This window comes from Trichosurus vulpecula, chromosome 6 (genome assembly GCF_011100635.1).
Source record: "Trichosurus vulpecula isolate mTriVul1 chromosome 6, mTriVul1.pri, whole genome shotgun sequence".
Classification (NCBI taxonomy): Eukaryota; Metazoa; Chordata; class Mammalia; order Diprotodontia; family Phalangeridae; genus Trichosurus; species Trichosurus vulpecula.
In genome coordinates this window covers 2,633,836-2,652,696 of record NC_050578.1, presented here as the reverse complement: position 1 = coordinate 2,652,696, position 18,861 = coordinate 2,633,836, and the positions used below count along the sequence as shown (strand labels likewise).

The following is an 18,861-nucleotide window of genomic DNA, read 5'->3' as shown; positions in this document are numbered from 1 at the left end:
CTTGTGCGTCATCCTCAGCCCCCATCCCCCCACGTCCCCCAGAAAGCCCAGACAACACCTCTACTAACTCCCTTCTTTCGCCAGGGCCGTTCCACTGAGGAAGCTCTGAGCAGAGAGCACGCAGAAGCAGGAGCTCCTGGATGAGAATGGAGAACACTTCTACAGTGCCTACTGAGCGCCAGGCCTGCTGCGGCCCACCGGTTCCTCACGACCACCATGGGACGCAGGGGCCACTGGTGAGGCCGGGCCTGGCACTCTCCCTTCCTCTGAGTCTAACCAGTCAGTCTACAACTCGCTGCCCAAAGCTTCTGAAATCCCTCCTCTTTCCAAGGAAAACTCATGTTCGGTAGCCTCCGTTTTTCTGAACATTTTAGTCAATTCCCCCCCTCTGATGTCCCAATGCCCAAGCTCGCTCCCTAAACACTGGGCAAAGCAGCTCCAATAGAAAACGTCTTTCTTCAGGGTTTGGGGGTCACCGGGCTCGCCTGGAAGTCATGAGAACTACTGAGAGGCTCCAAAGGCATGAGGCCACCCCAACCTGGCGGCTCCTGGGACACTGACGCCTCCCACAACAGCGCGAGACCACGGGGGTCTCTCCCTACAACGTCTTCCTTTCAGAAGTGGTAAAGACTGCTCCTCGATGAGAAATCTGTCCTGGAATAGCAACCCTAAGTGTTGCTCATTAAAGTGAAGCCCAATCACACATCCTGAAAACCAACGCTTTTCTTTAACCAAAGACTCGGAGTGCTGTGCACTGCACACCCTCTGTGACCCAGCTCCCGCAGCCTGGCCTCGCTCAGGTCACACAACTCTTAGAAACACTGTGGGACTAGAGAGCAACAAGGATTGGCATCTTCATTCCCAGCACCATAAGGACTAAAAAGCAGCTTACCGTGGTGTCTGAAGCCCCAGACTGCACATCTATGATTAGCGATGTGCTCTCAGCTACAGAACCAGATCCCACAGCGGAATCTAGAGTCCGAACATCCTCCTCCTCATTTTCTCTAGCCTGAAATATTGTAGTGGTATAAATCACACAACTATTAAAAAGGGACAGCAGCAAATGAAAACGGATGGCACTTTGTCTTGGAAACCACACACCGCTCCCACGACACCATTACACACATCAGGTAAAGACTCCTGCTTTGCACAGGACTGAAAGTGGATCAATGTTCAAAAGGTCTAACACTCACAAGCATCTTTTGCAGAAATTTCAGGTAGGACTTTTCTTGTTCTTTAAGGTGCTCTATAAGGTGTGTGAGGCGCTCCACATTAGCAGATCGCTCATTTTTCTCTACCAGATCATCCCGCATGGAACTAGCCTTGGTAATATAGTCCCGAATCTGAACCAGCCTGCTCACAATCTGCAGAGAGGACATTCCAGCAGTTAGGGCTCGCATCACAGGGGGCCCTGGGTAAGATCTGAGCACTAGCAAGTCACTGCCCCACTGCAGGCCCCATACTCACACGACAGACGGAGCAGGATCGGAAGGACCCGTACCACAATGTTCACGGTGGCAACGTCATTCGTTTGAAGGAGCAATGTTAAAAGGAGTTAGGCTCATAAGTTTGTTTTACTAAATTAACCCAAGAGCACAGCGTAGGCTGGGGGAAAAGCGGTTGCTTGCAATTAGACACTAAAGTCCGAAAAGAATCCAAATGACCATAAAGCTCTAACAAACTGACAGGGGAGATAGAGCCCAAAAAGCAGCTTCTGGCTGGTGGCCGTCACTGATGCACCTCAGTCCTCTAGGTCCTTCTGTCCACCAGCATGGATTAGGTGACTCCTACGCACTAGGCATTGAGCTAGGCAAGGGCACAGCTGACATTTCTGCTGTCATGTTTTCAAGTCTACAAAATGCTTTTTGCCCCAAGTCCTCATCTAAGCCTCCCCACCAGCCTAGAAAGTGGGTGTTACCAGCTGTGACTGTAGCCCTTTTGGGAGGCCAGGGACTGGCTTGTGACCGTCAGGGAGGTGGGAGTGAGGCTGGCGGTCCCAAAGTGACTGAAGCTCCTCAGAGTTCTTCTGAAGGGAACAACAACCAACTTAGCCAGCACTTGGGTGTCTTTTACTCTATTCTATTTTTCTGAAAGTCAGTCATTTCTAGAGGGCCCGTGTATTCAGCGGTGGTTCTTAGCCACAACACTCTATAACCCTGCAAACCATCACGCATTTTGAACATACTGCGAAGATTAAGAATTTCTCTCTAGTGGAGAAAACAAATGAAAATCAGTCTCTACTTAACGTAACAAAACTAACCGTGTGTACAACCCCCAAGCACGTGAGGTTTCTTTTTAAAGGCCCTCTCACTTGGGGAGAGAAAACGTGGGCAAAACCCAGAAGGAACACGCAGGGGATAAGGGCATTACCTGGCTGCTGTCCATGGCAGGCTCTCCTCTCCCATCTTCCTCAGAGACTTGACAGTTTTGTAAAAGATCTTTACTCAAAGCAGATGCAAACAACTCCTTACACTGAGACGACCCAGTCGTCTCCCTCGTTTGAAGACCTGTCCCAACATCCTTGCTTTTGTTTGTATTAATCTGCATCGACAAAAAGTTGTACGGCTTTCTGTTTTCCGAAAGCTGGCGTTTGTTGTTAGCAGCTGTTGCTCGGCCTTGAGAATCACTTCCAATGCTCCTCTAGAGGGAAAAAGAAACCCGACCCGCCAACATGAAAACCTCAAACGCATCCCAAGTCACTTTACATTGCTCTGAATTACGTTTCCTTCAGGTATGAACCAGGCAGCGCACACACAACCTTCTTGGTCAATTCACAACATCCATACCGGGTCAGAGACAATATACCCGATGTCTCCGAATTGTAGTCACAACCCTTACTCGTCCACAGGATTTCTGGGAAGCTGCAGGCCTAAGAACCAACAGCCCACTGGCACATCCGCGTAAGAGACGGGCTTAAAAGAGCCAGCTCAAACCGCTAAACGATTCCATCACCCTAAGTGCAAATCTCATGAAGCACCAGGCCACTGATAAGCAGAAGGGCCCATCTTCAAATGAGTCTTGGATCCAGCCTTGGGAACCACTGTTATTGGTGCTTGGTTACTAAGCAAGGAGTTGGGTACAACACGAAGACCATTCTGCATTCTCATGACCTCAGAGCCCTCCCCACCTGCCAAAGCCAGAGATAAGCACCTGCCCAGGGAGCAGCCCTGCTCTTCCACATTAACCACAAGGGGAGAAAGGGCCTTGCCCCCTCAGATGCACAAACCTGATCTAAGTCGCTGAAATGTATCCGCTGCTTCAGCTTCTCCAATTCTGCCTGCTCGGGAGCGGACATCTGCGTCATGTATCTGCTGTGAGGAAAGGTGTGAGGGGTCCTAGTCCTTCTCCGTCCAACTCCTGGGGACGACTCAGGGGAAATGTCATTCATTACCCTCTTTTCACTCTCGACACCAAATTTCTTCTTGTTTTTCTCTGCTGATCTGTTTGCTTTCTTTTGTTGGCCACCCCAATCCTTAAAAAGGAGGGGGGAAAAAGCAATAAAGTTAGAGTTAATTAGTCCTTTAGCAAAGACAGATATTATATTTAGGAAACAAAATGCTTGGCCTTAAAGTGCTAATACAGAATGTCAGTTTTCAGGCAATTAGGCAGTTTTATAGACTGGCATAGTTTTCACTGGCCCAATTTTTTAAAAACTGTTTACCCTGAAACCGTATACTCTGTGCTTCTGGATGTGGGTCTCCCTCTGGCTCCAGCTCTAACCCTCACCTGCCTTATACTAACCACTGTGCCTGTGTCCCCAGCAAGTTGAAAGCACTTTTAAGTACTCCTTAAACTGAATTCAATGCAAGGTCCATAATCCTGCATCCAAGCCTCAGCTGAAATACAGCAGCCTGAGGGTTCTGGCTCCTGCATACTAAGAGAACCTGCTGACATCACAGAACCCTTCATTATCCCAGGATTAATCCTGAGAAAATTTACCTCAGAGGCAACCAAGTGCAATGAGACAGCCCCGGCAATGGCCCAACAGGGAATGACCAACCTTTTCACTAGAGAGCAGAGCTGCCTACAGCTTTCGGCCCACCGAACTGCCCTAGAGGCCCACAAGCCCAAGGGGACAGAGGAGGGGGTCCCGATGGAAGAGCCTCAGACAGAACCAGACTTGGTTTCCCTCCGGGCTGTTCTCGTTCCTGCTTGGGTGACTTCAGTCACCCCCCAGCTCTGCTTCCCCTCATCTGCAAGACCTGCGCCGTCCATTCCCATCCTAACTTCTGTGTTTCAACAATTACTGCGCTCCCTCCATATGCTCCCGACAAAACAGACACGTTGTGGGACACAGAGTTTTCACAGGCTGATCCTTTGGGGAACAGCGACAACAAGTAAACACCGTCCCTGATACGACTGTGATTGTACCATGTTGTTCAGCCGGTCGTCCACGCTCTCATTACTCCAGCTTGGCAAATCTTGACCATTCCTGCCTTCTTCAAAAGGACCTCCTCCGGTGGCCATGTTATCTCATTAATCGAGAATTATCTGCGAGACAAAGAGAATCTAAAAACAGACCCAGCCACAAGACAGAATTTTTAGTACATGGAAAAAGAGAAAGTTTTATTCTCATTTAACAACTGTCCCCCTCTCCCCCCCCAATCCAAAGTCTCTACAAAGAGGATATTATGCTGCCAAACACACACCCCAGATGGCAGGGCTACACTGACCGGGGACGGGCTTGCTCTGAGCCGGCCCGGCCGACCACTTCCCTGATCCAACACCGATTCTGAGCCCACATCTCGAATTCATTCCCTCTTTCTGTTTCCACCGACACCACCCTAGTTCAGGCCCTCACTGCTACATAGCTGGCCTAATGCAACAGCTTCCTAACCGGTCTCCCAATTTCTAATTCCTCTTCCCTGGCGGTGCCAAACTAATCTTTCTTATACACAGATCCGACCGTGTCACCATTCTGCTCCAAACCCTTCCTGAATAAAGCACCAACGCCACGATTGACTTTCCTCATGCCTCGCCCTACCACCCACCCTACGCCCTGAACCGAGCTGCCCAGGAGCCTTGGCACGTGTTCAACACAAGGCATTTGTGTGCTTTTGTCCTATTCCTGGATTCAAAGCCCAGCTCCAACGCGCCTCTTCCAGGAAGCCCTCTGTGATTGCCCTCTTCTCCTTCTCACCCCACCACAGCAGAGTCGGACTCCCCAAAGTTACACCCGCTGCGGCACCCGGTAAGTCCAAATCTCGTCCTTCTTGCACCCTGATGATCCCTAGCGCCCTGTGGGCAGTGGTTACGGCCATCTCTCTCGGTCTCCCCGGCCCAGCGAGGAGGCGGTCTGGCCTATTTTCTTCGTGTCCTCCCTCCTCTCTCAGATGAAGCTGCTCTCCACGCAGGCAGTTCGGTTCGGTGCTCGCAGTCTCCAGCCAACTCTGGCTTACCCACAGGGGCAGGAGAAAGCCTGGGCCTGGGAACCCCCCAGGGCAGAGAGGCCACAATCCTGGTGCTGTGGGCGGTGGGGGGCTGCTAGCTCAGAAGGGAAGGCCCAGAGGTGGGAAACGCAGGAGCTGCCCTCCTCTCTCTTCCCCTTCACTTGCCAACCTCTCCCCCTGGTGCGGCCCGTCATCATCTCCAGCTTCGGCCCCTTGGGCCACTCGGAGACGGGATCAGGATCTTCTTCTGCTCCGAGCCCCAGGGGGACCTCCCTGGCCCGGAGCGCTCCCGCCGCCCTCCCTGCCCTTCCCCTCCTCCGGGGCTGCGCTCCCTCCGCTGAGCCCTGAACGAAGGCCAGCTCAGGGGCCCCCTTCCACACGGCAGGCTGCCCGCGCTCCCCCACACGCCCATCGTGCCATCCCCGCGGGCAGGGCCCCGGAATCTCTGCGGGGTGTCAGTAGAGAAGGGAAGCCCTCGGCTTAGAGATCAGAGCGAGCCGCTGGCGCTCGGGCTCAGCTCGGTGCAGTCGGTCCTCTCTCCCTGTCCGGGCCTTCCCCTGATCCGCGGCCCACCCGCCCTCCGCAGCCTCTCCTTGAGGCCCCCCCCCCCCCGCCCCCGGGCAGCGGCCCCACCCCCACCCTGCTCCGGCAGGGGTTCCGCTCCGAGCCGGTCTGGGGGGCCCCACGGCACGCACCCGGCGGCGGGGGTAGAGCAGCTGAGGCCCAGGCCCGGTCCTCCAGGGCGCCTCTCCTGCCTCTCCTTCACGACCCTTGTTTACTCAGGTGGGACGGTATGGGGCGGGTCACCCCCTCCCAACAAGCCCAGGCCTGTGCTGGGGGGCGGGGGGTCCCCTTACGGATGGGGAAGCTGAGGCTGGGCGGCGAGCGCAAACAGAGCAGGGCGGCAGGACCTGAACCCAGGCCTTCTGACTCCAGGGGCATCTCAGACGGCCTGGGGGGCCTCCCTGCGCTGCGCGACCCACCCCCCACACAGCTCCTTCCTGCGCCCGCCCGGGGGTGGCCCGCCCCATCCATGGCCCGTACCTGGCTGCCCACCTCAGGGCCTCTACCCGCCCGGGCCCGGCCCCCGACTCCCCCGGAAGGGCCGAGGAGGAGCCACCTACGCGCCCTCGCTCCCGCGCCCTCTCCCCAGACCAGTGACGGCGGGGTGGGGGCGGGGCTCCAAGGCGGTGGAGACGGCCCCCACCCCAGCTTTCCTTCTCCCCCTCCCCCACCCTGGCCTGGGGGAGGGGCGCTCTCGCCAGACCCACGCCCCCTCCGGGCGCCTCCCGCATTTCCACATTCAGGACACGCCCGTAACGGAGGCCCCGCCAACCCCGCCCCCACCCTCCCCAGGACGCGGGACGCCAGGGTACACTGAGGCCCCTGTCGCTCGCTCGGTCAGCGGAGACCGCCCCCCCCCCGCCCCTCCCTCCGTGGGATGGAGGAGGGTCTCGCGGGGTCCCCTCTCCGGCGCGCGGGCCTCCCTCCGCACCCCAACCGAGTCCTCCCACACACATAAATCTCCACCCCGCCCCGGCGCCTCCCGGGAACCCCAGCCTCTTCCTCTACCTCGGCGCCTGCGGCCCAACCGCCATCTTAGGAGCTCATTGTGGTGGGAAAAGCGGGAGGCGGGGGGAGGAGAGGGGGCGCGCGCCTAGGCCTGCGCCGTCGCCTCGGCAACCCACGCACTGGCACGCACGCGCCGCCGCCGGCTCACGGGAGAGGTCACGTGACGCGGCGTGAGGCGACGTGACGTAAGGCGAGCGCCCGGCCCCACCACGTGGAGGAGAACTACAAGTCCCAGAGCGCAGAGCGCGCGGTGCTCCGTCCGCCGGAGGGCCGGCCACCGCCCAGGCTCACACACCTCGGGTTCCGCGTGCTGAGCGACAAGGCAGGGAGCGGACCTTCCCCCGGGCGTCACCGAGCTAAAGCGCAACCCGGGCGGGAGGGCGCGGCGACATTGTCCCGGGGCCTCTCGGGCGGCCCCCTGTCTGGGGGCTCCCCCACCTCCGCCCCCGTCCCCTCCCCCCACACCGGGTGACCCGTCCCGCGCCACGACCCCTGGCACTGCTGCCGCCCCGCTGGTGCCAGGGACACCTCCCCCTCCACCCGCTCACGGCTCACCGCCTAACCGAGGGGGACATCCCCCCGGTCCGGGCCCCGCCCCATGCTGGGTACTTGCCTCCCTGCCCCCCAGCCCGGGGCAGTCTCGGGCACCTACCGGGGCCCAGGCAGACCTGCTGACTCACTGCTCTGGGGGGTCTGCCAGCTGGACTCGCCTGCCCTCCCCTCCCCCTCCCTCCTTCCCTACCCCTCCCTTCCTCTTTCTCCCCCCTTCTCCCCTTCCTCTCTCCTTCCCCCTCCCTTCCTCCCTCTCTCTTCTTCCTCCTTCCCCTGCCCTTTCTCTCCTCTCCTCCTCCCCTTCCCCCTCTTCCTCCAGGTCTCTTGACATGGGACCCTCCTCATTGGCCGAGAGAAGGCCTGCCCAGGGAGTTGGGGCACAAAGCAGAGCTGGGGCCCCTCGCCTCACTGCAGTCACTTTGGAGGCTTCTGGCCCCCAGCTTGGAGGGCTGCGTGGATGGTGCCAGGCCGGCTGGCAATCTCCCCAGCTTTCCCTGGGGGGGGGGGGGTCTGGGACTCTCTCCCTCGGGCAGAGTCACCGGTGGCAGTGCCCGCACTCTGTGTTTCTAGTGTGGGTCTTCTCCTGGGTCCGCTCTTCTTGGCAGATACTGGAGTGGCTTGCCATTTCCCTCTGCGCATTTTACAGATGAGGAAACCGAGGCAGACAGGGTTTGCCTGGGGTCACACGGTATCTGAAGCCAGATTTGAGCTCAGGAAGACGAGTCTTTCCAGGTCCAGGCTCTGCCCGTTTCACCACCTCAGTGCCCTCCTAGGCACTTCCTAAATGCATTTTGACAGTGACTCACAGAGGTGGGTGGGAATAGACGCCAAGAACAGGCCTATGTTCTAAAGGGGGACAGCAAACCCATAGGCAAATGTACAGCACAAACACAAGGTGAACACGTTTCCAGGTGGCCCAAAGGCTTGGTTCGGCTCTATGAAGTTCCAGTAAAGTCAGAAATGTAGATGCTCTCCTCCCGTGGCTCGCATTCATTTGGAACTTTGTAGAGAAGCCTCCCTTGTGTAGCAGCAATGTTGCTAGCAGCTACTGTGGCTGTGGAAGACCAACAGCACCAGCGCCACGGGTTCTTTGATCTGCCTTTCTAAGGAAAGCGATTTCAAGGAGTCAACAATCTCAGTTTAGTCTAACATACGTGTATCACTCACTTAGTTCAGGGGGGAAAGACCAGCCCCCTGAACTTCAGGGCAAATACAAACCAGTTACAAACATCACAAACCTTGTCTGACCAAATCACAATTCATAGTTACCAGAGAAGAGCCAACATCTGGGTTACAAAGGGGGGTGGGTTCAACGGCTTGCCCAGAGTCTCATCACCCACATTCTTTCAATGAGTGTACCCCCAAAAGTGAACCGCTAACCTTCCCACACATATACCCTCTTTAGGACCCTGAGGTCTCAAGGCTCACCATTTAGAGTGTGAGAAAGCTGTCACCAGCGCCACAGCCTATACAATTCAACGACTAGGTTGTGGAAGTGCTGAGAAACACTCCAAGGACGTTTTGGTGCCTATGGAACAGTCTGACGTGACTTCGCAAGAATGCCTTCCAGACAGCCTTCCGGCGACTGAGGTATCCAAGCAAGGTATCCCTGCTCCTGATCCCCTCGGAGAAAGCCTCACCTAGAAACCGCCACGCGTGCAATGCCTGATGGTGTTGAAGTGGAGAAATGACCCAGCCAGCTGAAAACCTGATGCAATCTGGGAGACGATATCTGCAAAGCTTAGCACAGTGTCTGCCACACACTAGGCACTACATAAGTGTTCCCATTATTATTATTATAATTATTCAATCTATCAAGTCTTTATTAAGCACCTACTATATGCCAGGCACCTCTGAGGCACTGTATGGGGAGTCCCATACAACGAGGCTGGAAAGATGGGTTTGTGAAGGTCTTTAAAAGCCAAGTGGAGAGCTTGGTATCTGCTCCCAGCAGATGTGGAGAGCCACTCTAGCGTCTTGAGCAGGGGAGCGACATGGTCAGACCTGCTTTTAAGGAAGAGGACCTTGGCAGCTGGGCGGAGGGTGGACTGTGGTGGGGAAAGACAGGAAGAGAGGCTCGGGAGCTATGCAGCTGTCCAGATGGAGGGTAGGACGGCCCAAGCGAGAAGGGATGCTTGGGGATTTGGTATTCTGGAGAGGATGGAAACCAATGAGACCATGGATGCAGAAAAGGAGGACATGCAACTTCCTTGGCAGAGACTGGGAGAAAAGGAAGGGGAAGGGACGTCAAAGCTTTGAAAGGAGAAGAAGGGGGAAGAAGGAGCAAGAGACAAAGCTCCTTCTCAGTGAGAGAATGGACAGAGAGTTGGGGTGGGGGTGGGACTTGAGAGGAGAAGGTTTGGGATGGCTTGTACAGAGGGAGACCCAATTAAGGAGCGATTAAAGGCCCCCTGGAGACTGGCTACCATGAATTGCAATATGCCCGGTTAGTGATGACTTCCTCCATCTCCATTCAGTAATGTGGGAAGCAGCTTGGTAGCCCAGTGGATAGCGCACGGTACTTGGAGTCAGGAAGGACTGAGTGCCTCGGACACTTGCTATCTTCGTGACCCTGGGTGAGTCATTTAACCTTTCAGCCTCAGTTTCCGAGTCTGTAAAGTGGGGATAATAGCAGCAGCTACCACCCAGGATTGCTGTGAGGACCAAATGAGTCCATGTGTGTAAAATATTTTGTAAAACTTTAAAAGCTCCACAAGTGCTGCTAGTCATTGTACAAGCAGGAATGGAGGAGGTGGAGGAGCTGGGAAGGGAGGATGCTTGAGGCAGCATCCACAGGAGCGTTGAAGACCCCTGTAGAGTCACATAAAGCAGGACTTCTGTGAGCCAGGCACTGAATTAACAGCGGTGTAATGTCGGGAGTGGATTGGCCGCTAGGGGGCGCCACAGGGCACAGCATGCTGGGCTCGGAGTCCAGAAGGCTCATCTTCCTGAGTTCAAATCCAGCCTCAGACACTTCCTAGCTGGGTGACCCTAGGCAAGTCACTTAACCCTGTCTGTCTCTGTTCCCTCATCTCCAAAATGGGCTGGAGAAGGAAACGGCAAACCCCTCCAGTATCTTTGCCAAGAAAACCCCAAATGGGGCCACAGAGAGTCGGACAGGACTGAAACACCCAAAACAACAGTGTTCAAAGTATGGGGATGATGGTCACTCTGTCCTCTGCCCTAGGAGAAAGGACATTGTGTTCAGCTTAGGGCCCCTTGTTTAAGGACCCACATGAGCTTGGAGAGTGTCTGGAGCCTGGCAAATAGGAGCGTGCCATCTGTCTGTCAGTCAGTCTCAAGACAATGGGAATGTTGTGCATGGAAAACAGAAGACTCAGGGCTCTTTTGGCAAGTATTAGAAGGTCTGTCCCATGGGAGACAACTGCTCTCTGTGAGCCCGGCACACAGTGAGCGTTTAATAACTGCTGGTTGGTGTGTCTTGGCTTGACTTGCTCTCCCCCACTCCTGAGGATAGAACCAGCAGCAAAAGGTAGAAGCTGCCAAGATGCCAGTTGAGGCTGGAAGTTGGAGAAGCTTCCCTAACCATGTCCCAAAGCAGATGAACGGGCTGCCTTGGGAGGTAGGGGGACTCCCCAGGGGCAGGATGGATTCTTATTGGCACTTGTTCAGTGGATATTGCCCAGGTCAGATCAGGTGATGGTGGTCCATCCCAAGATTAGGCAAAGAAGGGAAAGCAGGAGGCTGACTGGGCAGGGCTGGAGCAATTGCCAGGTTGCCCCCCAGGGAGCTTTTCAGATCTCCTGCAGAAGGCTGATCCCTCGGGAAGGAGAGCAGACCAAAGACGTTCCTGGTCAGATGGGCAGCGAAAGCCCAAGGGGACCCTTCTGAGGCCTTGCTCCGGGGTGTTCTGGACCTTAGTCTTGTTCCAGCTATGGAGGGAGGCTGATGAACCTTCTCAAGTGAATCACGACTCGGAACAAAGCCTCATCCCCATCAGGACAGCCATCTCTGCAGATTTCCCAGGAACCCCCTGCCTAACGGAAGTTGGGCAAAAGCATTCTTTCAGTCCTGAGACGAATCCTGGTCATTGCTAGAAGGCTGGCCATCAGATGATGACTTCCTTTTGCGCCAGCAGCTTGTTAACCCATCAACAAAGACATGGAAGGGTTGAAGAGTTGCAACTCTTCGGGGAGTATCGGTGTCTTTGCGTCATCTTTCCTGGTTCCCCTAACAGTGCTCCCGTCCTCCTAGATTCATCTGTTACTTGTTGGGGTATATTGTGTACCACCCCCCCTCCAAGAGAATGTCAGCTCCTCGAAGGCAGGAGTCTTTTTGGTTTTTTCTCTCTTTTCCCAGTCTGTAGCCCATAGTAGGTATTGGATAACTTTATCAAATGGCCAAAATTCCTCATTTCTTGTTTCTAGTAGATGGCGCAGTGTACTTTCTGATATTTTACAGACTTGCAGTGTCAAAGGCTAAATGAATTGCAACTAGAAGGTACTGTAGGCCAGGCCTCACCCTTGATGGGGGTAGATTCTCCCTCCAGTGGTGCAGATTGCAGCCCATTGATACCCCCTCATCCTGTGTGACTCCAGGGTGTGCCCTCCCTCTATTATTCAATATGAACCAACTTCCCAGCATATGAAATCTAGCTTGCCAGACTAAGAAATCAAGCTTGTTCATTAGCTATGATGAATGGGGATTCTAGGCCATTACACAAAGACAGAACTTCGAAGCTTCTCGCTTGGCTGGTTTGGGGCCTGAATTCTCCTGATACTTGTTCCCACCCTGCATTTTCAGTTGTCTACACTCACGGCTCTTGAGTCTCTAGGGCCCTTCTGACTCAATGTGTGTCCACACACACTGGGAAGGCCAGGTCCACGTTTTCCAGGAGCTGCCTCCTGACCCCAGGCCATGGAGCCATTGGACAATGTGTGCCCGCAGTGGAGACAAACACAGCAAGGCTGAATTCCGGAAAGTGAGGAAGGAGAATGCAAAAGCAAACACAACCTGCTGACCTTCCCAGAATTGGAGTCCATCGCCAGCAGTGCCAGAACAAACTGCAAACAGTACGAAAGGGGTCAGAAAGGAAAAAGTGACAGACCTGGGTTTTCTGACTGGTCGAAATGTCTCAAAATGTGATTAAGGACACTGATGGGCCGACCTTTCTTGTCCATTAAACCCCCGCCTCCCACTGCTATAAACCCAGAGCCCCCTAGTAAGATAGTGGGGGTTCCTTTGAGTGATCCTTGGCAGTTTCTGCATTTCAATGTGGCCAGAGTAAAGGGCTTTCCCATGGGGCCGGTGACTGATGTGCAGCATCTGCCACAAGACTCAATCACCAAGTACGACGCAAGCTCCTGCTAACATCCAGACACTGTGTGTGGCCTTGGGGACACAAGCAGCCCTGTCCTCAGGGAGCTCCCAGTCTGACGGAGAGACAATACCTGCGTATGCGTACTTCTACGCGAATACAGCTGGTCATCCGAGATCAGATCTGCAGGAGCAAAGAGGTCCAGTCTTCAGGGCTTGTCTATGGGAGCTCTTGGGACTAGCACCCCATCACATACATACAGTCTGGACTTCTCTGAAAATACACTTAGTCATTTCTCCTCTCATCCCAAAATGAAGAGGAAGCAGGGGGAGAAGTGAGCTGGGCCTCTAGGGCTCAGGTTTTAAAGAGGGGAAAAAAGAGAATGAAATGAGGAGAGATGAGAGACAGGAGCCGGGCATCGAAGCAGCTTCCAGGCTGGGCTACCCTCACCTCTGCAGCCTTGGCCCACTGTGGCCAAGGGGCAACAGGATATCCAGAGATCCTGAGCAGCCATGGCTGAATTTGCCCCTGAAAGAGAGCGGCTAGGACTGTGATATTTGCTGCTTTTTCCTCTGTTCTTTCCCACTTTGAGAGGATATGTTAAATCCAAAGCTTATTTGCGCTTTAAAGGTTTTTTTAAATTCTAATATAATATAATTAATAATGGATAATTCTAATATAATGACATAGGTAGCATGCCTTCTGGGTTCACTCTGCCAGCTTACACTGGCCCAGAGTATGTCTCCAGGTAATACTGAGGAGTGCTGACTTCTAACAGAGGCCCCGACCTGGTGTGCTTCCCAATATCAATCAGCCAGTTAACACAATGAGTTTTTACAAAGGTATATTTTCTGACCAAGAACATTTGTTACAAAACAATCTCCCCAAATTAGGAGGCACTCTACACACACACAAGGAGGGTTGACTCAGTCTTAAAGTATAAAGCAGCAAGGTCCCCAACACAAGGGTCCAGGGGTACCCCATGACTCCTGGCCAACTGAGCTCCAGAGTGAGGAGCTGGCTGTGGACCAGCCCCTCCCCTTGCTCTGCTAGGCTGGATCCTTGCAGGGTCTCAGCTACCAGGGCACTCCTCAGTAGGGTCATACACACATGTCAATCATCTGAAGTCCTGGCTCCTTGCCACCAGATGTGGGTGCTGGTTGGGCCTCCCCTGGCTTTGATGGATCTCCCCCACTCACCGCTTGCCTGGCACTCCTCTCTTAGAATACCTGTTCCCCTAAGATCAGGAAATAATCCACCCAGAAGACACAGAGGCACTGTGTGGCCATGGCCACATGGCAGCCAGGGGGTGGGAGGAAGGGAGAAGGGACAGCTGCTGTAGCTCTTTCCTCTCTCAACCCAGGAAGGCGTTTTCACAGTTTCATTCCAGTATCTCCTGAGGCTTCAGCTCTTCAGGCTTCTCCCTCCAAGCTGAGCCTCCCCTAGAAGCATCCTCAGTAGCTTCATCTGTAAAAACAAGGATGTTGGCTTGGTGATCGTTTAGATCCTTTCCGTGTCCACATCCAGTCCTCAAAATTGATCCAGGCATTCCTGAAAACAGCAGCAACAGAAGTCTGTTTAAAGACAACCAAAGTCCATGCTTTTAATAAAGTCTGAACAAAGGCTGGCATGTGGATATCAGAATACTGGGATTTGGGCCCACATGACTCCTGGATGACAGCCAGGGTCCCCAGCTGCCCTGCTTCCGGGGCAGTTCTTCAGGCACCACTTCTGCTCACTGGATCTGTGTCTAACGGGGGTGCAGCTAGCTGCTGGAGAGGAGTCCTGACCCAGGAGGAAGGAGGCCTGCAGAAAGCCTCAGCTGTTCCACAGACTTGGAGAAGCTCCCCAGGCAAGTCTTACCAATTGTCTATATACTGGGAGCTTTGTGCATGTGAGAATACCCCCGATGGACTTCTTGAGTTTTATTTTAGAGATAACTCATCTAAGTTCACTAGCTCTGGCATCAACCCAGGATAGGGGTCTCAGGATACAGCACCTCTTTTTCCCTCAAGGGTGATTTCCTGTTTTCCCCCTATTTGGCCAGTCACTGGAAATGCAATCCCTGGTCTTCCCTTCCCATCCCAGGGGTACACCCAGGCTACCACAGCTGAAGCCCTGTAGACAAAGAATGTGTGTATGTGTGTGTGTGTGTGTGTGTGCGTGTGTGCGTGCATACGTGAGTGTGTATGCGCGCGTGTGTGTGTGTATGTATGTGATGGGGTGCTAGGCTTCATGCAGCACTAGATACCCATACCTCTGGCTTATTTCCACACTCCCTCTCGCACAGGTTCACTGATTGTCTAGGGGCATATATTCTGGATTAGACTCAGAAATGTCTAACAAACGACAGACTCCCTCTTCACTCAGCTTGAGCCCCTGTTCTCTTGGAACAACCTCTGCCTCAATCTCTACTTCCCCAAACTTATAGAATAATGACAATTCACCATTGATGGTGAATTCATGAGCTGATAGTGAAGAAAACACAAATACGCATTAGAAGGATATGCTATTTCCCAACAGCCAGCTGCGATGATGTCCTGGTGGGGTGATTTTTTCCCCTTCTGTCCCCACCCCTTCTCCCAGCTGGAGGCCAGCCAGAATGGGTGTCGGAGTCCCCCAAATTAGAGAGGGTCAGACCTCATCCTCCCAGCAGAGTGTGGACCTCAGAAGGGGGGCATCTCCAGTTCGTTTTCTTTTACTGCATTCTTTTTTCCAGTAGGAAGATGATGAAGTGGTTCAGTGCCATCCTTGCAGTGATTTTGCTGATGGACTGGAGAAGCTGGGTGAGGTTTCTGCAGGGCACAACCAGGGATTGGATGTGTAATGCTGCTGTCTCTGACTTCATTCATTCATTCATTCACTCACATTCATCTATCCATTCATTCATTCACTCACTCTTTCATTCACTCACTCAGGAAATCCTCCTGCTTGTGCTGGGAGAGATACAGAATTCCCAGCAGGCACCCTAAGTCCCTGTGCTCTGGGAGCTCGTGGGCACAATGAAAAGCCCAAGTGGCCTCATTGCTGAGAATCTTTGCTCTCCTAGAAGCGCAGTGGGCAGTATAGAGAAGGTCAGGAGATCGGAGTCCTAGTTTTGGTCCTAGAACTTCCTGGCTGTGTGACCCTACAGACGTGAGCTTCCTCCTCTCTCAAATGGGCTAATGGGGCTTCGGCTACACATATCCCCTTCCTGGCCGTCTCGGAGCCGGCCCCTCGGACCCATCCTTCCCTAGGAGTTCAGACACACTTCTCCTGGGACTCTGGGCTCTCTGATTGCTGACTATTGCCTTCTAAACCCAGCCTGGGAATGTCCGAGCCAGGTGTTCTGGGCTCTTCCTCCTCCCCCTCTGCCCCCACCCCGACTCTATCTCCCTTGTCCGTCTTTCGTTCCCCTTTCAGAATTTAACCTCCCTGAGGACAAGGACAGCTGGGTTTGCTTGGGTTTGGATCCCCTTTGCTTCGCTGAGTGCCTACACACCTTGGGGCCTCTGAGTGCTTTTTTATTGATCGAGTCACCCCAGAGTGGCTCTGAGACTCAGATGAAATAAGGGTGCCGCTGTGCTTTGTGACCCTTTAACTGAATTCAGCAAAGCATTTTGGGAGCCTCTGCCGGAGCCAGACTGCGGCAGGGACGGCCGCTCTTCTCATGCATTTTTGCCAAGGCTTCATTCAGTTCAGACAAGTGGAAGTGGGTGTGATGTTCACTGTCAGAGGTGGCCCTAGTGAAGGAGCGGGAGAAGAAGGATTGCTTGAGCTGGGTGAGAAGGAGCAGGAAAATGCAAAGGTGAGGTGGAGGAGTCTGGATTTGTGACAAGGCCAGAGGTTGGATAGGAAGAGGGGAAATCAGGAGAAACTGAGGAAAACTGGGAGGAGAACATTCTCCAGGCAAGTCTAGACTTCCCTTATGGCTTCAGGTGAAAGAAGGCTGAAGGAGAAGGAGCAAGCCTACAGGAGAGCAACCCGGAGCGAGGGGGCAGCCTTGACCTAGTGCACAGAGCACTGGGCCTGGAGTCAGGGAAACATCCCCCGAAGCGCAAATCCAGCCTCCGATACACAGCAGCTGTGTGACCTTGGGCAAGTCACTTCACCCTGTCCGCCTCAGTTTACTCGTCTGTCAAATGAGCTGGAGAAGGAAATGGCGAACCACTCCAGTGTCCTTGCCAAGAAAACCCCAAATGGGAGCAGGAAGAGTCAGAGGAGACTGAAAACACTGAGCAACACCACCACTCCAAGAGAGGTCTTCAAAGAGAAGGAAAAGGGGAAGGTGCTTGGCAAGGTGAGATAAGGAGGCAGAGCAATTAGCAAGTTAAACAAATTGGCAAGTAAAAGACAACAGTCAAACCAAAAAGCCAGAGGGAATTAGAGCTGCTGTTGAGACAGAGGGAAAGAAGCTGACTGCTGTCAAGTCATTGCTCAGTCGTTTCAGTCGTGTCCGCCTCTCTGTAACCCCATTTGGGGTTTTCATGGCAAAGACACTGGAGTGGTTTGCCGTTTCCTCCATTTCACAATGAGGAAACTGAGGCAAACAGGGTCACACAGTCAGTCAGTGTCTGAGGCCAGATTTGAACTCTTGACTCTAGGGCCAGAGCTCTCTCCGCTGTGCCACCCGGAAGTGTTCAAAGACTACAGAAGTCTTAAGGAGGTGCTTAGGAAGTGAGGGTCACATAACCTGAAGCCAGGCATGTGCTGGTAAATGTTTAACAGGCTTTCCAACAAGACAAAGCTGTGGGACAAACCACTTCCAAGTTTCATCTGCATCATTAATACTTTTCCCCATTGCTTTCTTAAGTCAGGACGATCAAGAAAACAATAAATCAAGCCCCGGTTTATGGAATTTGCTCATTTCTGAGGTTTAAATGCTCACGCTGAAAAGTTAGCAACCAGCTTTCACACCTGCATGAGCCAGCTCTTGCACACCCCTCCCTGTCTTAAGCGCTTCAGAAACAAAGCTGAGAACTCAATCAGCAGAGAGGGCTTGTGCACTGACTCACATCGACTCTGTGACATTTGCCTTTGATCATAAACAAGAGACTGTTAAGTTCCAGGTATAGACAGCTCTCCCTCCCTCCTTGAGGAGAAGGTGAAGGGACCTGGGAGAAATCTTCACACTCCAGGTTATTGAAAAAACAAAGCTTCCTCCAAGGAACCAAAATGTGACTTCCATGGAGCAAAATAGGATTGGAAAGGGCAGAGGGGAAGATGATCCCAGGACAGAAGCAAGTCCTGGAAAAGAGAAGAGGAAGAGGAGCACTGGGACCAAAACAAAGCCCACAATGCAGCTTGGAGACTCTTCCCGAGGAGGAGCTCTGAGGAGGAGGCTTGCCAGCCTTGAGTGACAGAGTAGAGCCACAGAACTAATCACACGACAGCAGCCAGTAAGGGGCCGAGGAAGAGGAGGACTGGGGCTTGGTGCTCAGGTGTACTGTCAACAAGCATTCATTAAGTCCCTACTGTGTGCCAGGCATCGTGCTAGGTGCTAGAGATACAAAGAAAGGCAAAAACGGGACCCCTGCCCTCAAGGAGCTTAAATTCTCATTGGGGAGGCAGCATGCAAACAACTAGGTTCAAACCAGTTCTATTCAGGAGAAAGAGGAGGCACTAGCCTCCAGGGAGATGGGGAGAGACTTCCTGTAGAACGTGGGATTTTAGGGGCACTCAAAGGAAGCCAGGGAAAAGAAAACTCCAAGGGAATGTGGTCGGTGTCTTCAACTCCTGGAAAGGCCGTCCAGTGAAGGAGGGGTTAGGCTTAATCTGCGTGGCTGCGGAGGGCGGGACCAGGATCGTAGGGAAGTTAGAAAAATGCAAACTGAGGTTTGATGTCAGGAAAATCTGCCCACAAAGTGACACGGGCCATCCCAGGTGCCCCTTCGTTGGAATTGTCAAGCCAAGGTGGGGTGACCTCTTTCTGTAGATTTGAGAGGGGATTCTTATTCATTTATGGGTTGCACTAGAGGCCTCTAAGGTTGTGTCATTCTGGCTCTGAGACTCTGATTCTGTGATTCAGTCTTGGATATAAACCAAGCTGGACTGAGTTGGGGAGTTACATGGTCGTATTGGTTTGAATAT

The 18,861-nt window shown here is 53.5% G+C and overlaps 2 protein-coding genes across 14 annotated transcripts in view; one reads left to right on the top strand and one right to left on the bottom strand.

Annotated features, from left to right (window-relative positions):
- PCM1 (pericentriolar material 1) overlaps window positions 1-7,085 on the bottom strand; it is an 84,143-nt gene extending 77,058 nt beyond the window's left edge. For 4 of the 12 annotated variants that reach the window (XM_036764231.1, XM_036764234.1, XM_036764233.1 and 1 more), the window contains exons 1-6: window positions 6,963-7,071; window positions 4,372-4,491; window positions 3,227-3,472; window positions 2,371-2,640; window positions 1,194-1,364; window positions 893-1,009 (exon numbers count right to left, since the gene is read on the bottom strand). In XM_036764231.1, the coding sequence (XP_036620126.1) occupies window positions 893-1,009; window positions 1,194-1,364; window positions 2,371-2,640; window positions 3,227-3,472; window positions 4,372-4,467 (900 nt within the window). In that variant the 5' untranslated portion in view covers window positions 4,468-4,491; window positions 6,963-7,071. Of the gene's footprint in view, window positions 1-892; window positions 1,010-1,193; window positions 1,365-2,370; window positions 2,641-3,226; window positions 3,473-4,371; window positions 5,041-6,962 lie in introns of those variants that run through there. The other 8 variants (XM_036764236.1, XM_036764237.1, XM_036764240.1 and 5 more) reach the window with 6 other exon arrangements.
- Window positions 7,086-14,504: 7,419 nt separating this feature from the next.
- The window catches only part of FGL1 (fibrinogen like 1), an 11,702-nt gene continuing 7,345 nt past the window's right edge, over window positions 14,505-18,861 (top strand). The window contains exons 1-2 of one of the 2 annotated variants that reach the window (XM_036763217.1): window positions 14,505-14,644; window positions 15,515-15,578. In XM_036763217.1, coding sequence (XP_036619112.1) covers window positions 15,519-15,578 — 60 coding nt within the window. In that variant the 5' untranslated portion in view covers window positions 14,505-14,644; window positions 15,515-15,518. Of the gene's footprint in view, window positions 14,645-15,511; window positions 15,579-18,861 lie in introns of both variants that reach the window. The other variant, XM_036763218.1, reaches the window with a different exon arrangement.